The sequence below is a fragment of the Pelophylax lessonae genome (genome assembly GCF_965119305.1).
Source record: "Pelophylax lessonae genome assembly, chromosome: 4".
NCBI lineage: Eukaryota > Metazoa > Chordata > Amphibia > Anura > Ranidae > Pelophylax > Pelophylax lessonae.
The window spans coordinates 514,346,565-514,373,043 of record NC_138771.1 but is presented as its reverse complement, the minus strand read 5'-3'; the positions used below and the strand labels follow the sequence as shown (position 1 = coordinate 514,373,043).

At 43.7% G+C, this 26,479-nt stretch overlaps 1 protein-coding gene across 1 annotated transcript; it reads right to left on the bottom strand.

Moving 5' to 3' along the window:
• Positions 1-2,944: 2,944 nt before the first annotated feature.
• Positions 2,945-21,713, bottom strand: LOC309552741 (posterior protein-like; the record flags this gene model as incomplete). Its single annotated transcript, XM_082253660.1, has 4 exons — positions 2,945-2,986; positions 14,947-15,015; positions 20,749-21,436; positions 21,520-21,713. 4 exons carry the CDS (start codon positions 21,711-21,713, stop codon positions 2,945-2,947), a joined length of 993 nt encoding a protein of 330 aa, XP_082109786.1.
• Positions 21,714-26,479: the final 4,766 nt, after the last annotated feature.

The window sequence follows — 26,479 nt, the reverse complement described above, 5'->3', positions numbered from 1 at the left end:
GTGTTCACTGCAGCCCAAAAAGATTGTGTTCACTGCAGCCCAAAAAGATTGTGTTCACTGCAGCCCAAAAAGATTGTGTTCACTGCAGCTCACACACAGAAAAATGGATGTGGATCACTGACACCTGCCTATCTCCAATCCCACACCACACAGCAATATCGATTGTAGTTTGTAGAACACAGTTTCCCTAAAATTCAGCAGACTCTGTCCCTAACAGGATTGAGAAGAGATCATAGATCAGGATTGAGTGCAGATTCACCCCACCCCCCACACAGCAATATCGATTGTAGTTTGTAGAAGACACTGACCCTATAATTCAGCAGACTCTATCCCTAAAATGCCTACAACTCGCCCTGCCTAAACACTCCGACCTGTCCCTCAATTCTATCCGGACACAAATGGTTTTTTCCTGCCTATCTTTCCCTAATCAGCAGCCAGCACATTGATGTGTGCTCTGTCCCTTAGCTAAGCAGCAGAATGACGCTGCTGCGGCGGCTGCCTCGAACTTATAAAGACTTGGTCACATGCTTCAGACGGCCAATCACAGCTACTAAGACATTTGCAGGCATGGCTGGGATGGCTTAAGGCACACCAGTTAAACGATTGTTGATTGGCTGTTGAAAGCCCGCCATGAAAAGAGCGCCAAAGCATGCAAAACCCGGAAATAAAACGACCGAACACGGATTTTTACCCGAACATACAGTAAAGTGTCCGTGTCCGTGTTCGGGTAAAAAAAATCCAATTATTCGGTACGAACACGAATAATACAGTCCGTGTTCGCTCAACACTACTCAGGGACTTTGAGGCAGTTACAAACAGTGTAACAGAGTTTAAAAGGCTAACGCCAAATTTGATTTGTATATAATAATAAAAACAGACCAAAGTCATCTATGAGGTGCCTGTAACCCCCTCAGTGAACCGGAAAATGAGTCACACCAGCTTCATTTGAAGGCATGAGTTTTCTATCATATGTAAATGTAAATGTACGTAGCCTCTTGTACTGTATTATGATGCTTACATACACAAAATACATCACTATGTACATTGCAGATGATTTATGCTAATTGTACTATTTACTACCTAATAGATTTCTTTGAACCCCAAAAATCTCCAGAAGAAGGAATCACTCTGAAACATATTGGGTTGGACCAGGGCCAGACTGGGAATAAAATTCAGCCCTGAAAATAATTTCATACCAGCCCCATAGCATTATTATACCGACCCAACAGCATAATGGCATTATTTTCTTGTTCATAAAAGGGAAAACCATGCATTTTTAAGGAAAATTTGAGGAGTGTATTATATATAGATAAGACAGATATGAAAACATATAGGGTTATATATATATATATATATATATCAGCAAATTCAGGGTAAAAGTGGTAAAAGTACGGCCATGGCACAGGAGGTGGTCATAGGCTGTGTGAGCATGGTACAGGACACCTCAGAGGCTGTGGGCATGGTACAGGAGATGCAGGGGCTGCGGAAATGGTACAGGAGATGCAGGTACTCTAGACATGGTACAGGAGATGCAGGGGCTACGGGCATGGTGCAGGAAATGCAGGGACTGCGGGCATGGTGCAGGAGATGCAGAGGCTGCGGGCATGGTGCAGGAGATGCAGAGGCTGCAGACATGGTACAGGAGATGTCAGAGGCTTTGGACATGGTACAGGAGGACATGACAGAGGCTGCGGGAATGGTACAGGAGATGTAGGGGCTGCGGGTGTGGCACAGGAGATGCAGGGGCTGCGGACATGGTAGAAGAGATGCAGGGGCTGCGGACATGGTACAGGAGATGCAGGGGCTGTGGACATGGTGCAGGAGATGCAGGGGCTGCGGACATGCTGCAGGAGATGCAGGGGCTGCGGACATGCTGCAGGAGATGCAGGGCTGTGGGTATAGTTCAGGCAATGTGGGGCTGCGGGCATGGTGCAGGAGATGTAGTGCTGCGGGCATGGTGCAGCAGAATCTCCTGTACCATGACTGCAGCACTTCATCTACTGAGAAGATGCAGGGGCTGCGGAGGAGTTTTTATTTACCTTTTGGTGAGGCACCGCATATTTAAAAATGGCACCAACCGGTGACAACAATGCTTCTCCATATATACGGTAGAGTATGTGAGCGTTGTCACTCTAGAACTGGCAGGTCTACTAGGTGAGTAAAAGCCTGCAAAATGAAAACGAATGCAACCAATCCATCTAAAAACTAGACAATACATTTATTGCAATACATTACATTTTTGTTCTTCAATCTAGATACGTTTTAAGCCTTGCTCATTATAATAGGCATATCAGCCCTTTAAAAACAAACATTGTGGAGCTGAAGAGCTAATCATGGTTGGTGAACTGGTGATAAGTGATCACGTACTGATCCTTGTACCTCCTGAGGGGAAATCTTGACACCCAAGAACTTGCGTACATTTAAGCACCTTCAAGAACAGCACTGTCTTCCTACTCATTAGCAACAGCAGCTTCATTAGGCAGTGGCTGGTGGCAAACCATTAAGGAGATGCTTCTGTAATAGCTAAATCCCTATGTAAATAGACAGGCTAGGCAATCATTCATAACACTTTTTTCTTATTCTCTGCGGCTATAGATTGCATGAAACCATTATCTTACTTGCCTTTGAAATGGTTCATAACATTAACCTCCAACCAGTGTCTGATGAGTGAGGTTACCAGCTCCTGGTTTTAAACAATGTGAGCTTGAGGCAGTAAAGTGGGACACTGGAGATTTGAACTGACAGCATAGAACTAACAGCACTGGTAAAATGTCTTGGTGCCAATTTTTTTAAAAAATTGCCTTTTTGAAGGTGCCATGTTTCCAGTAATATACTGTACATCCACATATGTGAAAATTGTAGAATTGTAGCTATGTTGTTGGCTTTGAACATTCAATAATTAGTCTAAACAATCAATGTGCTAAATGTGCCTTAAAACAAGCTCTCACTGACTTCCGTAGTTGAAGGCACTGTAAAGCAATTCATCCTAAAATTTCAAAAGAAAATCAGGAAAGTCATTCAAGTCAGATCTCAGGATTCTGCTCTCTTCTCCTACACTTTTTCTGTGGTGACATCACAATACAAAGACTTGGCAACCTATTAGCTTTCTAGTCTCTAATGTAAACACAAAAAGTGGTGGGCTGAAGAGAAAGACATACATGTCAGTAAAATGTGGGAGCACAGCCTAGGTATCATTATATTGGTTATCTTCACTAGTAGTCCAAAGAGTAAACAAGAAGTGGATAGGTGGGACAGTTCTGAGAACTGTAGAGAAAAAGTGTTGTCCCCAGTCCTATGCAGCCATATAATACAGTCAGGATGGGTGGATCACAAGAGTTTGTGTGTTACTAAATAAAGAACTTGCTCTATATCTGCCAATTTTAACTCAACTTCAACCACTTTCAAGCCACTTTCAAGCCACCAGGAATGGCAAATATGACTGCAATTAATCACTGGAAACTAAGCTAATCGACACACAATTTTTATTGACCACCAGAATATGGTCAATTTTGAAGTCAAACCAGTCAACTCACTGTAATTTTGTTGAAACTGAATAGCTATTTCCCCTGAGTTCGATCTGGACTATTTTGATCCATCTCCTTGCACTTGGTTAAAATACCCATTTTAAATCTTTGATTGTTTTGTAATATCGACAACAAATGCCAAATTAAATGATGAGACAATTAAAAGTTGAGTTGTGAATGGCCTCTGTGCTTTAATTGTGTATTTAACTGCATAGCTGCCACCTTGTAAATTAGACCTCACACTTATCACATAAAATGACAGAACAAATAAACACTGGTGTATTACACTATAAGGGAACTGGACCATTACACCTTCCTATATGGACAAAAGTATGCAGACTCCCCCTCCAAATAATGAGTTCAGATGTTTCCAGTATTACAGCAAACAAAGACATTTTAGTGCGCTTCCAACAATGTGGCTACACTTCTGTTCTTGCATGACTGCTCCCCTGTGTACAAAGCCAGCTCCGTAAAGACGTGGTAGAGCTCTGACCTCAACCCTGTGAAACACCTTTGATGAAGTGAAATGCCAATGGTGAGCTCTTCTTTGCTAACATGCAAAATCTTTCGGAACCCCTTTTCAGAAAATATGAAGGCAGTTAGAGCCAGTTCACACTACCGCGACCCAAAAGTCGCCCCATGAAGGAGCAACTTTTTAGTGGGACTTTAGCGTGACTTTGAAGAGACTTTTGAAGAGACTTTGAAGAGACTTAAATGATAGGCGACTTTGTCTGTGGGGAAAGCCTGGGTAATCTTTTTGTTCTTCCTGGAAAGTCTGATCACAGTCGCTTGAAAGTAGATAAGGATCCGACTTAGAGGCGACTCCCATTGAAGTCTATGTGCACAAATCGGATAGAGGTCGCCTTGAAGTAGTACAGGAACCTTTTCTGAAGTCAGAGCGACTTCAGTAGTGCATATTAAGACGGCTCTCATTCATTTACATTGAATTTGTAATGACAAGTGACTTGGGGCTACTTGAGGTCGCACAAGTCGCATCCCAAGTCGGAGTAGTGTGAACCGGGTCTTAAAGCCTCGAAAACCTGACCAACTCAATAATAATGCCCATGGCTTTGGAAACACATGTTCAACAAGCTCTTATAGGTATGATGGTCAGGTGTATACAAACATTTAGCCATATCATATGGTGCATAATAATAAAATCGGCATGCTTTTCCATAATAAGGGAAATCCAAGCATCAGGCATCAGAGGGTTAATACGACAGGGATTTCCAGATAATCTCTTTGTCATTTCCATTTTGGCTGCAGCCTTCTTTTTCCTCTCCTTCTTTTGGGCTGTATTTTCCCTTTTCTTATCTTCTTAGCCCTTCAATGTTTAAATAAAAGGTCACTCATATATTGGACAATGGAAACATAATGGAATTTTGTACAGTAGCTGTTGTAAGGAAACAGTAGATTGTTACAGAGATGGTAGAGAACAGCTAGCTGGTTGTAGCTATCGATATATTTTTGTTGTTCAACATAATGGTTTCCTGTAAGAGAAAGAACGAGGCTTCTGAGCACCATGTAGGTTGTGTATTGTGAGCTCCTAAAGGAAAAAAGATTCTGCTGCTTTTTATAAAAAAATAAGAAATCTCACTCAAGCAACAAAGGTGTTTTTTATTGTGGGGAATTTAACAAAGAATATTGTTTATCTGGTATAAGTGATTTATAGTAAAATTATATCTTAAAATTGAATTAAAATGGAAAGTATAATTTTTGCACATTATATTGGATAAACCTGTAAAAGATCAGCTTGATATTAATAACATAATCAATGGATGTTAGCTGCTAATGTTTAAAAATAAATTATTACCAAGACTAATAGGTAATTTTATATGTATATGGTAGCCGACATATTTGTTTACATATATGGGCTCTATTTCCTACTTGGCCGTACTACACAAGAATTGTGCTGTACTGCTACTTCTCACAATGCAAGTTTGAGGCTGACCATAATTTATTTTGATCAGACAACTGACTGAATGAAAGAAATGTAACAGATTCCTCCATCCCTGCTAAATAGCACAGATGGACAGATTTCCCTTGAAGGCTATTGCATTTTGACAACTGGCACCCATGGCTGTTAGAATACCCAAAAAGTGACTGCAGCTAAGTTAAGGCCCATTCACATTAAGTCACCTGCATTTTTACTCATGGAAAAACATGGCTTACACCAGAGACTCCTCAAAGAACTCAGTCAGGTTATAGCTAAGCCGTTATTCCTAATTTGTGTGGACAGCATACTGACAGGAATGGTACCAGCTGATTGTCAAAAAGCCCACGTGGTAACAATATTCAAAAAAGGGAAGAGTTATATTCCTGAACATACAGGCATGTCAGTCTAACATCGATAGCATGTAAAATATTGGAGCAGATAATAAGGGACTATTTCCGGAAATTTGCTGATGAGAATGGTATCATTAGTAGTAATCAGCGTGAGTTTATAAAAGGTCATTCTTCCCAAACCAGCCTGTTAGCCTTCTATGAGGAAGTGAGCTGCCATCTAGATAATAGTCAGCCTGTTAATGTGGTGTATCTAGATTTTGCAAAAGCATTTGATACAGTCCCCCATAGATGCTTAGTTTACAAAATGAGGTCTGTAGGCATGGACCATAGGGTTTGTTCTTTGATAAAAAAAACTGGCTACAGGGGCGTGTCCAAAGGGTGGTGATAAATAATGTGTATTAAGGGGACTGGAGGACCTCAGTTACGAGGAACGACTACAACCACTAAAATTATTCTCCCTGGAGAAGAGACAGTTGAGAGGAGATATTATAGCATTGTACAAATACCTCAATGGTGATCCCAGCAAAGGAAGAAAGCTATTCAGTTTCAGGGAGTGTAGACCGACACAGGGCCATTCAATGAAATTGGACACGTGGTTAAACCTTAAGGTGTATAGGGGGTTTTTCACTGTCAAGACGGCAAGGATGTGGAGCTCCCTTCCACAATCAGTGGTGTCCGCAGGCAGTATTGATCGTTTTAAAAAACTCTTGGACATGCATCTTAGTAAACACAATATACAGGAATATACAAAATGATTATCGATATGAACACATATACACACACCCCCACACTTGATGAACTATGATGATGCAATGACACATAGAAAACAGTATTTTTCTGTGTGTCATGTTTAAATGAAAAAACATTGTTATACTACGTTCCAGAGAAGTACGATATTATGCAACATATTTGCATAATATTACACTGCTCTGCAATAAAATGCACATCACACCACCCCCTGCACAGCTCTGCTGCCCAAAATGCTGTGCAGGTAGCAGCGGTTTGGGCTGCAGTGAAAGGGGCCTTCCTATTGGGCTACAATTATTCCTTCCAACTTCTTTGACCTTTAGGTCGAAATTTGTTGAGCCAGGTCTTGCCAAAAGAGCTAGCCATGGATTGAATTTCAGTCAATGTAGAGGAAACAACTGAAATTCGATCTTCAATCTCAAAAGAATGCACCTTTTTGAACTCTCACTACTCTTCTATATCCAATACTTGAGACATGCATTTATTACACAATTCGAGTTACAAAATGTAGAGTGTTCATTTTTCAAGCAATTCCTTAGACAAATAGACCAGACAAACTAGTCTACTGTTTGGCCATCTTACAAGAATGCACCTCTAGATGCAACAGAGCCTGAAAGAAATGTTGATGCCCCCCTCTAACCTCAAATGGGCAAAATTTTATCCACTTCCTGACTATACTGAAATCCTCTAAATACCAGGTAATTCAATATAAACATTTCCACCAGATCTTTTATGCCCCAGTTAAACTAGAGCCTTTCATTTTCTACTATGTGGTGTAGGGTATGTGAAGAAGAGGTAAACTTTATACATGCTTCTGGAACTGTAGACACTTACAGCAATTTTGGTCAAAGGTTATTACCTTTATTGAGGTAACTTTAGGTCTCCTTACTCCAAAGATTGCCTTCTTGGTGTCCTAGGTGACCTAGAAGTCCAAACTCTCACCAAATGCTTTTTTATGTATACTGTTGTTATGCAATACAGATTATATTCCTCACTAAGAAGAAAAAGCCCTCTCAATCTGAAATAAATGTGGGGTGGTTTTGTATCCCCCCTATTTATTATAAATATATATTATCTTGTCTATTCCTATGCTTGCCTAGTCTATCAAAACTCTAAAAAGTTTAATGGTGAGGATATAATATCAATGTTAGCTATAAAAATAAACACACTGCTTAAATAAGAAGAATCAAATTTTTTATAAAGAAGGTAGAAATGCGAACATAAAACACTAAAATAATTCTACAGAGCATATAAAAAAAAACAAGCTCAGATAATACTTTACATATGGTTGTAATCAGTATCTGGCCACTGCTTTTAAAGTCCACTCAGACACTACCCACACAAACACCCTTTGTCTGCTTGTCCAATGACAATTCATAGGAGGCCATCCTTCCTAATTAACAGAAAGTATCTAATTTTTCCAGGAAGCATGGTATAGTCTCCACTAGGGGCGCCATTCCTCCATGAATCACTGTTTTTGACCCGGGTCATCTTTCAGTAACAGCTGGCCTTTGATGTTGGTATAACCTCCCCAGGAGGTCTTATCTGAGGCTCCTCTACCCCCACACCTCACAACAGGAGGCCTATACGAGAACATCCTGAGAGGATATGAATTCCCGTTTATGACTCCTAGTCACGAACACCCTGCTGGGTAAACTTGCTCTGCTGGCATTCCAGGACAGGTGTAATCAGGTTTCAACCATCCAGAAACATCTGATATTAAAACAGGAAAAACATGTTGCCTTCCAACATATGCTGCTTTTTGCCTAAAGGGCACACATCACCCTTTTTCAGAGACAGCCTCTATGGAACAGTCCATAAATGTCTGATCTTATGATAAGTTGTGCTTCCCAACTTGTGCCGCTTTGCTCCTGGGTGACACACCGCCATCATTCTTCCGCGACTACTTCCATTGCACCATTTCGTGTCTTCTCTTTTTGGTATCTTCAGGATGGGGTGCACTACAGGCAAGGGGTGTCCATTCACCCACTCTTCACAAACATACACTCAGAGTCACATATCAACCAGCTATCAGATACAGAACCTTGAGGAGGGCCTTACCCAACCATATTACTTACTTAATAAATGTACATCTAATTATAAAAGCACACAGATCAACACATTACAATAATAAGATATACATATATATGCCACCCACCAAATTAAGCATTCCACTCCCATTCTCCTACAACCCTTCATTGTGTATACGGGTCATGATTAGCAGGCTTGCTCACTATGGCCCTTTCTAACGCAATTCTGGCATGTCAGAGATACTTCAGGACTTCTAATTGGCAGCAAAGCCTCTAACTTGTACGATGAAACCTTACAATCAATTTGTCCCTCTACTTGCATAGATAAATGTGCGATCTTCCTATATAAATGTTGGGTCCAACAATACATACCAACCTGAACCAATGACGAAACTACAGCAATAATGAGTAATACTACAACAGGATGTATCAAAAATTTCAAAATACCGTTTGCCTTACTGGAAGGTCCTAATAATACCTCCCACCAATACCCTCTAGCATCATTCTCCAGTTGATGCACTACCTCCTTTATGTTATTCTGATCATGGTAGATGAGTATAGTAACATTCGCTCTCTCTTGCTGCAGTATCCTCATAAGGTTCTCTCATCCCTATCCCAATCTGTCAACCATTCCTGTATCTTCCCTCCCATACCCAGATTCAGGGCTCTTAGATTAACAGGGTGGTTATAGCTGAAATCCACAGTAGTGATCGACCAATACCATTTTTTCATTGCCGATACCAATGCCAATAATTTGGCGATCGCATATCGGTATCGCCCGATATTGGCCGATATTTTTGTACATTTAAAATTTTGCAAAATATACACAAATCTGTTACTGAACATGTAAAACTTTATTTATTAAAATTTTTAACATTAAGGACTCGTTCTTCACACCTTAACTGCACGAGAACTGATAGGAAAACTTCAAATGCAGGGACATTTAGTTTCACATCATCAATTCTGATTGTGCATTAATGCATAATAAACTGACAAGATTTTGTAAAATAAAAATAAAAATTTCGACACAAATCTCTTAATAAACATGTTAAGCTTTATTTATTAACATTTTTAACATTCTTCACACCTTAACTGCATGAAAACCGATAGGAAAAGTGCACTGCAGTAGTGCACTCACTCACTGCAATAATTTGAAATCACTACTGCAGTGCAGTCAGTGCAAAACTGCTAGAAAAAAAGCTAGGCAACAGCTACACAGCGGATTGAACTGGAGTCAGTGGACTACCGCTGCAGTAGGGCACTCACTGCAACTACTGCTGTCAGTGTAAAACTGCTAGAAAAAAAGCTAGGCAACAGCTACACAATGGATTGGATTGTAGTCAGTGGACTACCTCTGCAGTAGGGCACTCACTGCAACTACTGCAGTCAGTGCTAAACTGCTAGAAAAAAAGCTAGGCAACAGCAACACAGTGGATTGGAGTTGGACTGGAGTCAGTGGACTACTGCTGCAGTAGTGCACTCACTGCAATGATTTACTGCAGTCAGTGCAGAACTGCTAGAAAAAAGCTAGGCAACAGCTAGACAGTGGATTGGACTGGAGTCAGTGGACTACCGCTGCAGTAGGGCACTCACTGCAACTACTGCAGTCAGTGCAAAACTGCAGAAAAAAAGCTAGGCAACAGCTACACAGTGGATTGGATTGGATTGGAGTCAGTGGACTACCGCTGCAGTAGGACACTCACTGCAACTACTGAAAAAAGTACAAAACTGTTAGAAAAAAAGCTAGGCAACAGCAAGACAGTGAATTGGAGTTGGACTGGAGTCAGTGGACTACCGCTGCAGTAGGGCACTCACTGCAACTACTGCAGGCAGTGCAAAACTGCTACTGCTAGAAAAAAAGCTAGGCAACAGCTACACGGTGGATTGGATTGGAGTCAGTGGACTACCCCTGCAGTAGGGCACTCACTGCAACTACTGCAGACAGTGCAAAACTGCTAGAAAAAAAGCTAGGCAACAGCTAGACAGTGGATTGGATTGGAGTCAGTGGACTACCTCTGCAGTAGGGCACTCACTGCAACTACTGCAGTCAGTGCTAAACTGCTAGAAAAATAGCTAGGCAACAGCTACACAGTGGATTGGATTGCAGTCAGTGGACTACCTCTGCAATAGGGCATTCACTGCAACTGCTGCAGTCAGTGCAAAACCGCTAGAAAAAAAGCTAGGCAACAGCTGGACAGTGGATTGGACTGCAGGCAGTGGACTACCGCTGCAGTAGGGCACTCACTGCAACTACTGCAGTCAGTGCAAAACTGCTAGAAAAAAAAGCTAGGCAACAGCTACACAGTGGATTGGATTGGAGTTAGTGGACTACCTCTGCAGTAGGGCACTCACTGCAACTACTGCAATCAGGGAAAAACTGCTAGAAAAAAAGCTAGGCAACAGCTATACAGTGGATTGGATTGGAGTCAGTGGACTATCTTTGCAGTAGGGCACTCACTGCAACTACTGCAGTCAGTGCAAAATTGCTAGAAAAAAAAGCTAAACAACAGCTAGACAATGGATTGGACTGGAGACAGTGGACTACCGCTGCAGTAGGGCACTCACTGCAACTACTGCAGTGCAGTCAGTGCAAAACTGCTAGAAAAAAAGCTAGGCAACAGCAAGACAGTGGATTCGAGTGGACGCTACTCTTTTCAATACTCCCAGTTAAGTAGAACATTATTATATTGCAGAGAGCAGAACATTTCAGCATGTCCAAGGTCAGCTGTTAAAGGGCTTCTGTTTTGTCATATAATGCTGCTACTTCATAAACATGCTCAGGAGGAGAGGAGGACAGAGGAGCAGAGAGAGAGGGGTATTTTCTAGCATGGGAAGCAAGTCTTTTGTAGCGTGTCTCATTTTCTTTACACCACTGAAGAGGATCACTTCTTCTGTCAATTACTGGTTCCTTCAAATAGAGATGAAGTTCATCATCCAGGTTATTATTCCAGATTCAGAAGAAATTGAATCCTCCACATGAGGCCCCAATAAAACACTGAAAATGTCCTGATCAATTAGACCATGATGAAGCAGTTTCTCTTTTGCTCGTTGACGTATTTTTGGACATTTTTCTGTTTTTGCAGCATGCTGCTCTTTCATATTATGAAAATGGTGACCTGAACTTGTCTTTTCGGCAGGAACCCCCTGCACCTCCTGTTAAATATCTTCTGTCAGCCATTGTTTTGCCTTTGCCAATAAATCATTAGAAGAGAAAGCATTGTTCTTGTATTGAGGATTCAAAAACATTTTAAATCTGTTCATGCTTCTCAAAACATATATCAATCAAAGTTCTTTGGCTTGACAGACCATCATTTGAAAGTTGGAGGGTTTTGTGTGCCATGACACTGAGGTATGACATATCATCAAGCCTCATTCTTTTTCGCAGGTTTGCTCCACTGTCTCGAAGTACCACAGGCATTACTCAGTCTTTGTGGATTTCCCAGTCTTCAAGCATGCCTAGAAACATTTCTCTGTGGGATCCTTGCATCACTTTTGTATTCAACACCAATTGCCTTTTTGTCCATCCGCTGTCAATGAAGTGGCGTGTAAGAATCATTAGTGACTCTGACTCTGTTTGTCCTGACCAGCAGTCAGTCGTGAATGAGAGTGAATTGCTAGCATTCTCTGCTTGCAGCATAGCCTTTACTTTGTCAACGACCTTTTGGTGAATCTTTCCCAGCATTTCTGTTCAATAATACTTCTCACTCTTCAGTGTGTAGCTTGGCTCAAGTATGGACATCAACCTCTTAAATCCTGAGTCAGACACCATTGTAAATGGCTGGTTATCAATGACAATCATCTCTGTGATTACTCTGTCCAGCAGTTGGGACCTTCCATCTCTATCTAGACAGTAACACCTCTTTTTTTTTTTTCAGAAACATATCTGTTATTGTTGTCTGGGATAGTGGAGGGGGTATTTCAAAATCACATTGATATTCATTTTGTTTTTTCTGTGCCGTATGATATAATTCAATAAGATGAATTCTTAGATGGGCCCAAAGATTTGACATATTTTTGTTTTTTGCAATTACTGATCCCATGCTTATGTTGTTTGTACATGTGTTGCACACTGCTGCTTTTCCTGGAGAAGGTTGAGACAAGAAATAGTCCCAGACCACACTTTTACTTTTTCTCTCCTCATCCATCTCCATTTCAATTTGAAAGACACAAAAAAGATTTAAAAAATTGCTTGCTGAAGTTGCTGGCACCCTGTTGTGGGTTGGTGGCTGACGCCTGGCAGTGTAGGTTGCTTGCTGGCACCCTGTTGTGGGTTGGTGGCTGACGCCTGGCAGTGAGGGTGGCTTGCTTGCTGGCACCCTGTTGTGGGTTGTTGGCTGGCTGCTGTCACCCTGTTATTGGTCAGTGACTGACGCCTGGCAGTGTGGGTGACTTGCTGAGTTGCTGGCACCCTTGTGGATCGGTGGCTGACGCCTGGCAGTTTGGGTTGCTGGCTCGCTGGCACTCTGTTGTGGGTCAGTGGCTGATGCCTGGCAGTGTGGTTGGCTTGCTTGCTGGCACCCTGTTTTGGGTGGCTGGCTGCCTGGCTTGCTTGAACACTGTGGTGGGTGGCTGACTTGGTGTAACCCGTTTTGGTTTGTGGCTGGCTTGCAGGAACACTGTGGTGGGTGGCTGGCTTGGTGTCACCCTGTTGTGGGTGGCTGACTTGCTGGAACACTGTGGTTGGTGGCTGGCTTGCTGAAACACTGTGGTGGGTGGCTGGCTTGCTGGAACACTGTGGTGGGTGGCTGGTTTGGGGTCACTCACTCACCCTGGCCTGTTGTGGGTTGCTGACTTGCTGGAACACTGTGTGGTCACTGGTCACGGTGGCAGGTGGCTGGCTTGGTGTCATCTGGGTGGCTGGTTTGCTTGCTCGCTGGAACCCTGTTGTGGGGTGGGTGGCTGGATGCTGGCTGGCTGACACCCTGTCCTGTTGTGGGTTGGATGGCTGGTGGCTGGCACCCTGTGGTGGGTGGCTGAGGCCAGGGCCTGTGGGTGGATGGCTGGCACCGTGAGCACCGTGACCGGACCGGACTGCAGCTGGCTGCACGCGAGGCTGTCCGAGGCGTGGGAGGCGGTCTTAAGGCAGAGAACATGTGCAGCGCGTGGTAAAATGACATCACGTATGGGCAGAGATGTATAGTAACGAAGTAGAACTACTTCACTACTGTACTTAAGAACTAAAAAGCGGTATCTGTACTTTACTAGAGTATAATTTTATTCTCCTACTTCCACTTTTACTTCAGTACATATTTTCAATGAGTTTAATACTCTTACTCCAATATTTTTTTATGTGCTGCATCGTTACATGTTAGAATTATAAAAATGTTACGAATCATTCCATTCCAAACCCGCACCGCCGCTGACTTTTTTTACTCGAGTCTCACTGTCTCTGAGACTTACAAGTCACAACCAATCCCCGACCCGATTCGATGGTTCAGGGGCAGAGCCTTGCCGCCCCTGCTCTCCCTCGGCTCGGCCCGAGTCCCGCCTCCCGCTCGGCTCTCAAGTGAAGTGGTGGTGGCGAGAGAGGAGAGACACCTGCCTGCGGAGTGATCTCTCTGGGCCCTGGCTGGGGGAGGGACTGTGAGTTACTAGAGTCTAGACTACTAGACTGTCTCTGGGCACTGTGCAGTGCTGCCGCCCAGCGCGGGAGAACTGGATGGAGGTAGGAATATATTCTTCTTTCAGCAGGGGGACTGGACTGGGGACTGTGGAGAGAGAGGCTGGAGGACTTGAGACAGCCTAAGGTAGGAGAAGTAAGAACTGTCTTGAAGTCAAGTCACTCACTAAGGGGATCAGATCTATTCAATGGGGGGAGGGACCTGCCCTGGCCTGCCCTACTCTAAGGGGGATCTATAATGGGAGGGGGACTCTGGCCTGCTCTAAAGGGGCTCTATAAAGGGAGGGGGACCCTGGCCTGCTCTAAGGGGAATCTATAATGGGAGGGGGACACTGGCCTGCTCTAAGGGGAATCTATAATGGGAGGGGGACCCTGGCCTGCTCTAAGGGGGATCTATAATGGGAGGGGGACCCTGGCCTGCTCTAAGGGGGATCTAAAATGGGAGGGGGGCCCTGGCCTGCTCTAAGGGGGATCTATAATGGGAGGGGGACCCTGGCCTGCTCTAAGGGGGATCTATAATGGGAGGGGGACCCTGTCCTGCTCTAAGGGGGATCTAAAATGGGAGGGGGGCCCTGGCCTGCTCTAAGGGGGATCTATAATGGGAGGGGGACCCTGGCCTGCTCTAAGTGGGATCTATATTGGGAGGGGGACCCTGGCCTCCTCTAAGTGGGATCTAAAATGGGAGGGGGGCCCTGGCCTTTTGACTACTTTCTTTAATAACTAACTGCACCAGACTCACCTTTAGCCTGGTAAAAGCTTGCTCTTGCTCACCCAACCAGTCCAAAGGGTCTGTTTCCTTCACATCTCCCTTGAGAGAATAATACAGGGGCCTTGCCTTTTCTGCAAAGCCTTCAATGAAGTCCCTGCAGAAACCGATCATCCCCAAAAATTGTCTCAGCACAGTCTTAGTGCTTGGTCTTGGTAATTTCCTGATAGTTTCACATTTGTTTGGGTTCAGAGTCCTTCCCCCCTGTGAAACTATCACGCCCAAGAAACAGACTGAATCCTTCGTCAATTGTGCCTTTTCAGGGTTTTTTTCAGACCTGCATTCTCAATCAATGTCAGGAGCTTCTCCAGCAGGGCATAGTGCATAGGGCTTTAGTCTCTGTTTGAAGCAAGATGTCGTCCACATACCGAATGATGCATTCTGGCTCGGAAAATGTCTTCTGAATGTCGACCATACAGATGTGGAAGTACGCTGAGCTTAATTTGAACCCCTGGGCTAACCGAGAGAATGCATACTGTATTCCCTGAAAGGTAAAGGAAAGTTTGTACTGGCTATCCTCATGTACAGGAATGAAAAAAAAAAAAAAAACATTCGATATGTCAATTGATGAATACACCTTTGCTGAAGGTTTCAGTGCTGCCACCATGTCTGGCATCTTAGCAACCACATTTGTAATATATGGGGTACATCTGCTTAGCACACGGGAATCTACAGTGGACCTCCACCCCCCCCCCCCGCCTTCTTTACGGGTCAGAGGGCTGCATTTGTTTTAGATTGACACTCTTTAATTACATTTGCCAATAAATTCATCACTGTACTCTCTATGTATTGGATAGATTTGGGCAGAATTTTGTATTGATGCTGGATATATCGGGGGCCGATATGCACTTTCCCCGATATATCGGAATCGGCCTTTGGATTTACCGATATTGCCGATATTGCCGTGATGTCATCGCGTGTGTTGCAGCTCTTAGGCTCTTGGGCCACCTCCCTCAGCCTCGTTACAGTGTGTTTTACCCGCCGTGGCCACACTGGAGTCTGCATGCTGCACAGGTGGTCGGTCGGGACAGTGAGTTCTACATCTAGTGAGTGATAACAGTGACCAACAGTCTGACACACGTTCTGTATCTGTTCTGTAAGTGATAACAGTGACCAACAGTCTGACACATGTTCTGTATCTATTCTGTTCTATAACACAGCCGCCACGGCCACCTACCACCCACAGCTGCCCGGTGCCAGCCAGCCACCTAGTCTCACACACCCACTGTGTACCAGCCAGCCAGCCACAGGCCCTGCCTGAGTCCTGACTGTACCAGCTAGCCAGCTACAGGCCCTGGGCTTGTACGTGCCAGCCACCATACAGGGTGCCAGCCAGCCAGCCACAAAAGGGTGCTAGCCAGCCACCAAAGGGTGCAAGCCAGCCACCAAAGGGTGCCAGCCAGCCATCAAAGTGGTGCCAGCAAGCCAGCCACCACAGGGTACCACTGCCAGCCAGCCAGCCACAAAAAGGTTGCCAGCCAGGGTGCCACCCACCCACCAGGTGCAAGCCGGCCAGCCAGCCAACCCAGCACATGGTGCCAGCCAGCCAGTCCGGCCACCCATCACAGAGTGCCAGCCAGCCAGCCACCACAGGGTGCCAGCCAGCCAGCCACCCACCACAGGGTTCCAGTCAGCCAGCCACTCACCACAGGGTGCAAGCCAGCCAGCCACCTACCACAGGGTGCCAGCCAGCCAGCACAGGGTTCCAGTCAGCCAGCCACTCACCACAGGGTGCAAGCCAGCCAGACACCTACCACAGGGTGCCAGCCAGCCAGACACCCACCACAGGGTGCAAGCCAGCCAGCCACCCACCATAGGCTGCCAGCCAGCCACCCACCACAGGGTGCCAGCCAGCCACCCATCGCAGGGTGCCAGCCAGCTACCCACCACAGGGTGCCAGCCAGAAAAACCCACCCACCCATTACAGGGTGCCAGCCACAGACCCACCCACCACAGGGTGCCAGCCAGCCACCCACCCACCCACCACAGGGTGCCAGCCAGCCACCCACCACAGGGTGCAAGCCAGCCAGCTATGCACTACAGGGTGCAAGCCAGCCAGCCACCCACCACAGGGTGCCAGCCAGCCACCCACCCACCACAGGATGCCAGCCAGCCACCCACCCACCACAGGGTGCCAACCAGCCAGCCACCCATCACAGGGTGCCAGCCAGCTACCACAGAGTGCCAGCCAGCCATTTTGTTTAAGCCTATATTACTGTCTGACTCTTTCTTGTTTCAATGGAGATAGATGGAAAATTAAAAGTGTGGCCTGGGACTATTTCTCTTCTCAATCTCCAGGAAAATCACCAGCACTGTGCAACACTTGCAAGAACAATGTGAGCATGGGATCAATAATTGCAAAAAACAAAAATACGTCTAAACTTTGGGCCCATCTAAGAGTTCCTCATGTTGAATTGTATTATGCAGCACAGAAAAAACAAAATGAATCACAAGGTGAATCATCCCTATCCAAGGCAACAATAACGGATATGTTTCAGAAAAAAAACAAGTGGCTAAAATGTGATGGAAGATCCCAACTGCTGGACAGAGTAATCACAGAGATGATGGTGACTGATAACCAGCCATTTACAATGGTGTCTGACTCTGGACTTAAGCGGTTGATGTCCATAGTTGAGCCAAGGTACACACTGAAGAGTGACAAATTTTATCAGACTGAAATGCTGCAAAAGATTCACCTAAAGGTCCTTGACAAAGTAAAGACTATGCTGCAACCAGAGATTGCTGGAAACTCACTCTCATTCACGACGGACTGCTGGTCAGGACAAACAGAATTACTAATGAGTCTTACATGCCACTTCATTGACAGCGGATGGACAAGAAGGCATTTGGTGTTGAATACAAAAGTGATGCAAGCATCCCACACTGGGGAGTACATTAAAGAAATGTTTCTAGGCATGCTAGAAGAATGGGGAATTACCAAAGACCGAGTGATGCTTGTGCTGCGAGACAGTGGAGCGAACATGGTTCAAGGTATGAGACTTGCTGAAGTGTCAGACCTCAGTCGCATGGCACACACCCTCCAACTGGTGGTAAATGATGGTCTGTCAAACCAGAAAGCTTTGCTGGACATTATTACCATTCTGAAGAAGTGTGCAGGCCATTTCCATCATTCTGTTCTTGCCAAGCAGCGACTGAGGTGCATTCAGGAAGACCTTGGCCTACCCAAAAACAACCTGATACAGGCTGTTCCAACACAAAGGAACTCAATGCTACACATGTTACAAAGGATGCTGGAGCAAAAGGAAACTCTCACTATATATTCTGGTGAATATGGACTTGGAGGACATTCTTGTCCTACTGCAGATCAGTGGGACATAGTAGCCAACATTATAGAGACACTCATACCTATTGAGGAAGTGACACTGGAGGTGAGTCATTACAACTCATCTGTTTCCTCTCTGATCCCATGTGTGAGACGCACGTGGCATCAAAGCATGTAGGCAGGCCATTAGGGACAGCCTCGCCAAAAGGTTTGAGAAGCATGAGGAGAATAAAACAGTTGTGGTTGCATCTCCTTTGGATCCTCGATACAAGAACCATCCTTTCTCTTCTGATAATATATTGGCCAAGGCAAAGCAATGGCTGACAGAAGATATTCAACAGAAGGTGTAGGAGGTTCCTCCTGATGAAAAGAAAAGTCAAGGACAAGAAGAGAAGGTTTCTGATGTGGAAGAGCAGGATGCAGGAGAAAAATGTCCCAAAAGACAACAGACAGAAGAAAAAATTCATGATCAAATAGATGCAATGTTTAGCGTTTTATTGGTGCCTCATGCAGCGGATTCATCAGAATTGACAATAATGAGCCTGGATGATGAACTTCATCTCTATTTGAAGGAACCAGTAATTGACAGAAGAAGTGATCCTCTTCAGTGGTGGAAAGAAAATGATGCACTCTACAAAAGACTTGCTTCTCATGGTAGAAGATACCTTTCTGCTCCTCCTTCCTCAGTACCAAGTAAGCATGTTTTTAGTGAAGTGACTTTTATGAAAAGAAAAGAAGCCGTTTAACTGGTGAACATGCTGAAATGTTATGCTTTCTGCACTCTAATATTGTTCTACTTAACTAGGAGTATTGATTTGAAAGTGTAGTAGTAGTGTCTGTCCACCAGTCCACTGAGTCTGTCCAATCCACTGTCTAGCTTATGTCTATCTATTTTTTCTAGCAGTTTTGCACTGACTGTGCTGCGCTGCAGTCAGTGCAAAACTGCTAGGAAAAAAAATAGACATAGTAGACAGTGGATTGGAGTAAGTGCCAGCGGACTACTGCTGCAATAAAATCACTACTGCAGTAGTGCAGTAGTGAAATGATTGCAGTCAGTGAGTGCCCTACTGCAGCGGTAGTCCACTGACTCCAATCCAATCCACTGTGACATATGTAGCTGTTGTCTTGCTTTTTTTTCGAGCAGTTTTGCACTGACTGCAGTAGTTGCAGTGAGTGCCTTACTGCAGAGGTAGTCCTCCGCTGACTCCAGTCCAATCCACTGTAACATGTGTAGCTGTTGCCTTGCTCTTTTTCTAGCAGTTTTGCACTGACTGCAGTAGTTGCAGTGAGTGACTTACTACAGAGGTAGTCTTCCACTGACTCCAGTCCAATCCACTGTTTATGTGTATTGTGTAGCTGTTGTTGTTGCCTAACTTTTTTCTAGCAGTTTTGCACTGAATGCAGTAGTTGCAGTTGCAGTGAGTGCCATACTGCAGAGGTAGTCCACTGACTCCAGTCCAATCCACTGTGTAGCTGTTGCCTAGCTTTTTTTCTAGCAGTTTTGCACTGACCGCACTGCAGTAGTGAATTAAAAATATTGCAGTGAGTGAGTCCACTACTGCAGTGCACTTTTCCTATCAGTTTTCATGCAGTTAAGGTGTGAAGAATGTTAAAAATGTTAATAAATAAAGCTTAACATGTTTATTAAGAGATTTGTGTCAAAATTTTTATTTTTATTTTACAAAATGTTGTCAAAAAATCGGCCAATATCGGCCGATACCGATATGCAATCGGCAAAATATCGGTATCGGCAATGAAAAACCGATATCGGTCGATCACTAGTTTTAACAGATGTAACCTCACAGCTGTCCATTATCATGTGCACCTTGCCTTTGTACCTAGATCCTTTCCACAGCAACCAATTACGGAGATCAAGAACCAGTCCATGTGCACCCATGACATCAGAGCCCAAAATAGTGCCCTCATGTGTTGGGGAAAGAAAAAAACTGTGTTCCACATACAGCCTCCCTATGTCGATGGGCACAGGTATTGACTGCTCAGAAAATACCAGCTGTCCTTTGAATGCTCTAAGGAAAATTTGTCTCCCAGTAGGATCCTTTTGTAGTTCAATATTCATTAAGCTGATGGCTGACGGCTGCACTTGTATTCAAAAGAATATTTGTGTGGTGGCCCCCTACCGCCCCCTGGATAAGTGGTCTGCCACCTTTGTCCCTCCCCAGATGACATACTAGGGACAATACCGGGCCTGACATCCCTATTGTTTAAAATAAGGATTGGTTCGATGTAGGGCTATATATTCCTCCTAGGTTTCTTTAACTTATTTTCCTATTCTATGTATTTCCCTCAAAAGAGGACCATATAATGTAACATCAGGCCTTGTTCAGCTACGATGTCACCTTATCTTATCCAGGCTTTTGCTGCTCTTTCCTATGCCAAGGTTTTTTATCACCCCAGGCTCTCCTAGGCAATTTACAGTCCTTTATCAAATGGCCTGTATTTCCACGTTTGTAACACCTGCTTGCAAGTCTCACCCTCCCTTCACTTTTATCTACCTCCGAAATTATTTTTTGAGGCCTATTGTCTTGATCAGTCTCCTGAACCCAGTCCCTTAATATATTTATAAAGGTTTGGTGTGAAGTGGCAATTCTGGTATGGTAATCAACACAGGTACTCTTATTAGCCATAGAACACAGAAAACTTCTGCCGTCAGGAGACATATCAGGACAATTGTATGTGGCTTTATAAATGGAGAAATATTCACTGCAAAAGAGTATTGGGTCAGTTCCCCTCCTAAATTTGGTATTCTCCAGAGCATCTGAACCTTTAGTATCTCTTCCTCCCATAATGCGTTGCATTTCCCTCATTCTATCTGCTGAGTTTTCCCAATTTGAGTTAATCTCGGGAGATAGACCTCTGTGCCTCCTGACTGGTGGTTGCAGTTTTTCACACAGTTGTAATGGAAGCCATGCATGAAGGAGTGCACATGCATCCCTAGTGTTCAAAGTATACTGTGCCACAGCTTCCAGCCTGTTCGAGAGATTAATGGGTGAAACACTAGTATCAAACTTCCCCAAAATCTGGCACAGATTTGTGTGATCTTGGATACAGAGTGCTGTGGATTGGGTGTTACCCTCTCTTCTTATAATCCCTATTCCTTGCCCAGTTCTTTCTGATGCAGGAGTAAAGAGACAAGAACTCTGATTTGGGGATTTGGGGACTCTTCAGGACTCTTCAGGATTGTCAGCCAAATATTGTGGGTGGCATTGATAGGCATTCTGGAAGCTGTTTAAATGCAACCAAACTGCCTATTATTAACACCTTTGTGAACAAGGCCATAGTCTTTTTTAACTGGCTGCTGGGGGGTATTTAGCTCCACTTTAAGAATCTCCCAGTTCCTCATAATTTTTACTTGTGTGCCCACTTTGTTCCACTGCACATAGTACCAGTAATCCCGAGCCTGCTGCCTGTACCTGTTTTCCATGAGCCTCATCCCCATTTTGGCCCCATCCCTTCTCCATATACAGTACCAGTTATCCTGAGCCTGCTGCCTGTACCTGCTTCCTGTAAATCTGGTCTCATGTTCTGGCCCTATTCCTAAACTGCCCTTCCAGCTGTTTCTTGTACCACTCCACCACCTGACCCTGGTCTACCCAATTTTCTGCCTTGGTTTTGCTGTATATTTGCTGTTTATATAACCTGTGTTGTGTTTTTAATGAATTTCAGAGTCTGCTTTCATTGTGTAGCTCTACTTATCTGGTTATGCCTGCTCTGTGGGATACCAACATGTGGTGTCCTACCTCTTGTGTTCTTTACCAGTAGTACTGTAGACTGTACAAACTATGCTCAGCTTGTATTACTATTTCTTGCTGTGAGATAACGATGTATCAATGAATGTCTGGAGGCAGCTTTGTTGTTTTATAAGAGCTGTTTTATTGTTCTCTACTCTGCAAAATAGGAAAATAGAAAATCAACTTCACAAAATCTCATATAGGTTTTAACATCTTATGGAATTTCAAAAGTCATATTCAATCTTTTGAAATCTGCAGCTTTTTTAAAAAATAATACCTGGTGAACCTAACAAGAAGCTCCTTGTTCAAGCACTTCCTATTATAGGGTGACTGTGTTCTGTCCCTGTGCTCAGACTTGTATAAAGTACTCAAAATTTCTACTTGAGTAAAAGTACAAGTGCTCGATCAAAAAGTGACTTGAGTAGAAGTGGAAGTGCTCGCAGAAAAAGTTACTTAAGTAGAAGTACTAAAGTATTCAACATTTTTTTTACTTAAGTATTGCAAGTAGTTTTTTCAAAAAATTTGCTACTTAAGTACTAAAAGTAAAAAGTACCAGTAGTTTTGAAAAAAAATTTCTACTCAAGTACTGAAAGTAGAAGTACAAGTACTGTGTTATGTAGTTATTAAAGAAAGAAGTCAAAAGTTTGAACATCATATTGTTTTTTTATTATTTCAAATGATTTATTCAAATGATTAACCCAAAGGACAATCACAATTCCTTAGGCTGTAACTTTTTGTAAACAAAAAACAGATAAAGTATGTCCCTCCCTTCCCCTTTTAAAACATCCACCTTTTAAAGCCAGGGGTGGTCTCCTTCCTGAGCTTCCTCACTCTCACAGCCAGGCAGATCACTTGAAGTTGAAGGGCCAGGGGTGGAAGGTGGTGTTTTTGGTTCGTCCATCTTTTCAGCTGATCAAAAGGCAGAACAGGAGCATGCGCAGTCTTCTTAATCGCGGTTTGATTTGATTTGCTCAAATGATGATGATGTGCCAGGCCAGCTTCATCAAACCTACAACGCTTAGGCTCCATGTACACGGGACGTTGTTAAAAGTCCCTTTGAATGCTGGAATTTTTAGGACGTTTGAAACGTCCGTTCGGTCGCGCTTGTACCCGCGTTTAGCGGGCGTTTAGCGGCTTTTGCGTTTAGAAGCGTTCCTAGAGGTCAAAAAAATTATTCCCCTCTAAAATGGAAAAACGCGAACGCTAAACGCGGGTCATCGCGTTCAGACGCGTTCGGACGCGTTTAGACGCGTTCGGACGCGTTTGTGCGTTTGAAACGCCGGGAAACACACGTTTGAACACAAATAATTGCGTTCTAAAAAAAGTCCCTGAACGCAACTGCCTGCAAATGACTGTAAACGACCTGGTGTACATGGACAGATAAGATAAAATGTAGATGGGTTCAGGGGCTTCTGAAAAAAACGCCCAACTGCTCCTAAACTACCATTTCCAGCGTCCCGTGTACATGGAGCCTTAAAGTGAAAAATGCATCAAAAACTACTAACAAAGTGGCTGTGCTAAAAATGCTAATAAAGTGCCTGCAATTATATATATATTCTTCTTGTATTCAAAATCATCGCCCACAGTATCAAAAATAAAGTGACATGTCTGTGCTAAATGCAGTGCAAATTATTCCCACAATGTAAATTTAATTCATATAAAATATATATGACAATACCACAATAAAATAAGTTGTGATTGTGAATAAGTTAGGTGCAAGTTTAAGTGTGTAAACTGAACTTTATAACGAAAGTCCATAACTGAATTCCAGTGTGCAATCTCAGAAGTGCTTGTCACTTGCTGTCAGATGCTTCCACCTTTCTTCTGTGATCTGCTCAAGTAAAGTGGTGGACTGGATAGCCTCTCTCTCTGCCTCTCACCTTAGTAGCACTGGCACTGCACTGGTTCAAAAAGCTGTCTATATTATTTTCATTATAAGAACTTGTCAGAACATGCTTCCACCACCTGTCCTTCACACTAGTAGTGCTCATTTGCTTTGCTCAAGTCAAGTGCCACTGCCAGTGGCCACTGCAGTGCAGGCACAGCCGCACAGGCAGAGGCAGGCCGCAGGAAGCACAGGCACCACCACAACACAACACTTATGGTCCATGGACCATGGATGGTCGGATAATCATCATAGCCATCAGTCTCACTCTTCTTGGTTCAAAAAAGCCACCCATGACCCGTGTGTATATAATATATTAATATTTTATATTGATTATTTGATTCTCAAATGGCACATTTGCCATGGCAAGGATTAGGCCCTCTCCACGGTCCACCTCACTCACCTCATAGAGAAGAAGATGAGATGACGAAGAAAATGCTCCCGCGTCCGGCCGCCCGCGTCACACCCCCTAAGGGGTGGAGTCTGAGTGACACACAACACGTCTAGAGGCAGAGACCTCGAACGGGAAGACGGCAGCATGGCTCCTCCTGTGCGGTCTTAACTTGATGATCATTACAGTGATTCCGCGGGCTGCGGCGCGAGCGAGGCTGTGGGATTGATTGAATTAAGTTGTGCTGCCTACTGCTACAAGCTACCTACTACTACTACTAAATTGTGAGTCAGTATATTTTATTTCATTTTTATATATAAAAGCGGTATTGTTGAGCACAACTAGCCACTAGATCTCCTGGCTGTCACTTTGTCACATGTTGGGGAATCACAGCGGCTCGGCTCCAGAAGTGGCGGGTGTCCCCGTCATCCTGCCAGGGCCACCAAGAAGTTCATCAACTAATCTTAAGTTATTAATATCTTATGAGGAGAGGACCAATGGGATTGAGAATTGAAATAATTAAATATATATGGCTTTTTGAACCAGTGCAGTCAGTGCCACAGTGCCACCCAGACGATATCCACCAGTGCCACCACCATTAAGTGTGTTGGTCGGTCACTCGAGCACTGAAGGAGGTGGAAGCATCTGACAAGTGAAGTGACAATTTAGATTTGCACACTGGAATTCATTTATGGACTTTTCGTTATAGATAGGTTTACACACTTCAACTTGTTGCACGCACCTGACCTAACTTATTTCATAACTTATTTTATTGTGATTTATTGTCATAATTTATATGAATTGAATTTACTGTTACATTGTGGGAATAATTATTTTCACTGCATTTAGGCTTTAACACATTGATGTCACTTTATTTTTGATACTGTGTGGAGTGTGGGCAGGGCACTGGGGGCAATGATGATATTATATCGATTGCACAGGCACTTTATTCGCACAGCCAAGTTGTGTTTGTTAGTAGTTTCTTGATGCACTTTAAGCGCTGTAGCACAATTTATTTGTTTGTTTCATATTTTCTTTTTATTGGAAAGATTTGGTATAGCAGCTTTTATTATACACAGCCTTTATTTTCGTATGCGCTGATTTACAAATGACATTATACACATTTTTTTGAGCTTTATGCAACCTGCCATCTACTGTTCTGGCAGTGGTAATTTTTTTAAAAGTAACGAGTAACTATGCAGCACAAAAAAAAAAAATACTTGAGTAGAAGTATCGAAATCATCAAAAAAATGTAGTGAAGTGAAAGTAGAAGTAGGAGAAAAAAATTCTACTCTAGGAAAGTACAGATACCGCATTTCGGTACTTAAGTACAGTACTTAAGTAGTTCTACTTCGTTACTATACATCTCTGCCTGTGCTCCAGTTGTGCTCCTGCATTGTCACATTGTTACAGGGGCTTCTGATGGAGACTACAAGTGGCCGTTTATAGGTAAACCATTATCAGGAAGCCAGAGCTGAACATCTAAAACAATATCAAAAATATAAAAGACCAAGCAAGCATGTAAAAACGTGAGAGTCATATAAAAGATACTCTAAGGGCAGCTGAGCTCATTTAGCATAAGTCACAGGGTATTTACTCTGCCCAGGCAGCTAAGGTACAGCATATACACTGCTCAAAAAAAATAAAAAGAAAACTTTTTAATCAGAGCATAACATCTGGTCAGTTAAGTAGCTGCTTTGGTGTTAATGAAATTAACAACAGGTGGCACTAGATGGGCAACAATGAGATGACCTCCAAAACAGAATGGTTTTACAGGTGGGGCCACTGACATTTTTTTCCCTACTAATTTTTCTGACTGTTTTTCACTAATTTTGCATTTGGCTGGGGTCAGTGTCACTACTGGTAGCATGAGGTGATACCTGGACCCTATAGAAGTTGCACAGGCATTCCAACTCCTCCAGGATGGCACATCAATACGGGCCATGGCCAGAAGGCTTGTTGTGTCTCCCAGCACGGTCTCAATCGCAAGGAGGGGATTCCAAGAGACAGGCAGTTACTCTAGGAGAGCAGGACAGGGCCAAAGAAGGTCCTTAACCCATTAGCAGGACCGGTATCTGCTCCTTTGTGCAAGGAGGAACAGGATGAGCACTGCCAGAGCCCTACAAAATGACCTCCAGCAGGTCCCTGGTGTAAAGGTCTCTGACCGAAAAATCAGAAACAGACTGCATGAGGATTGG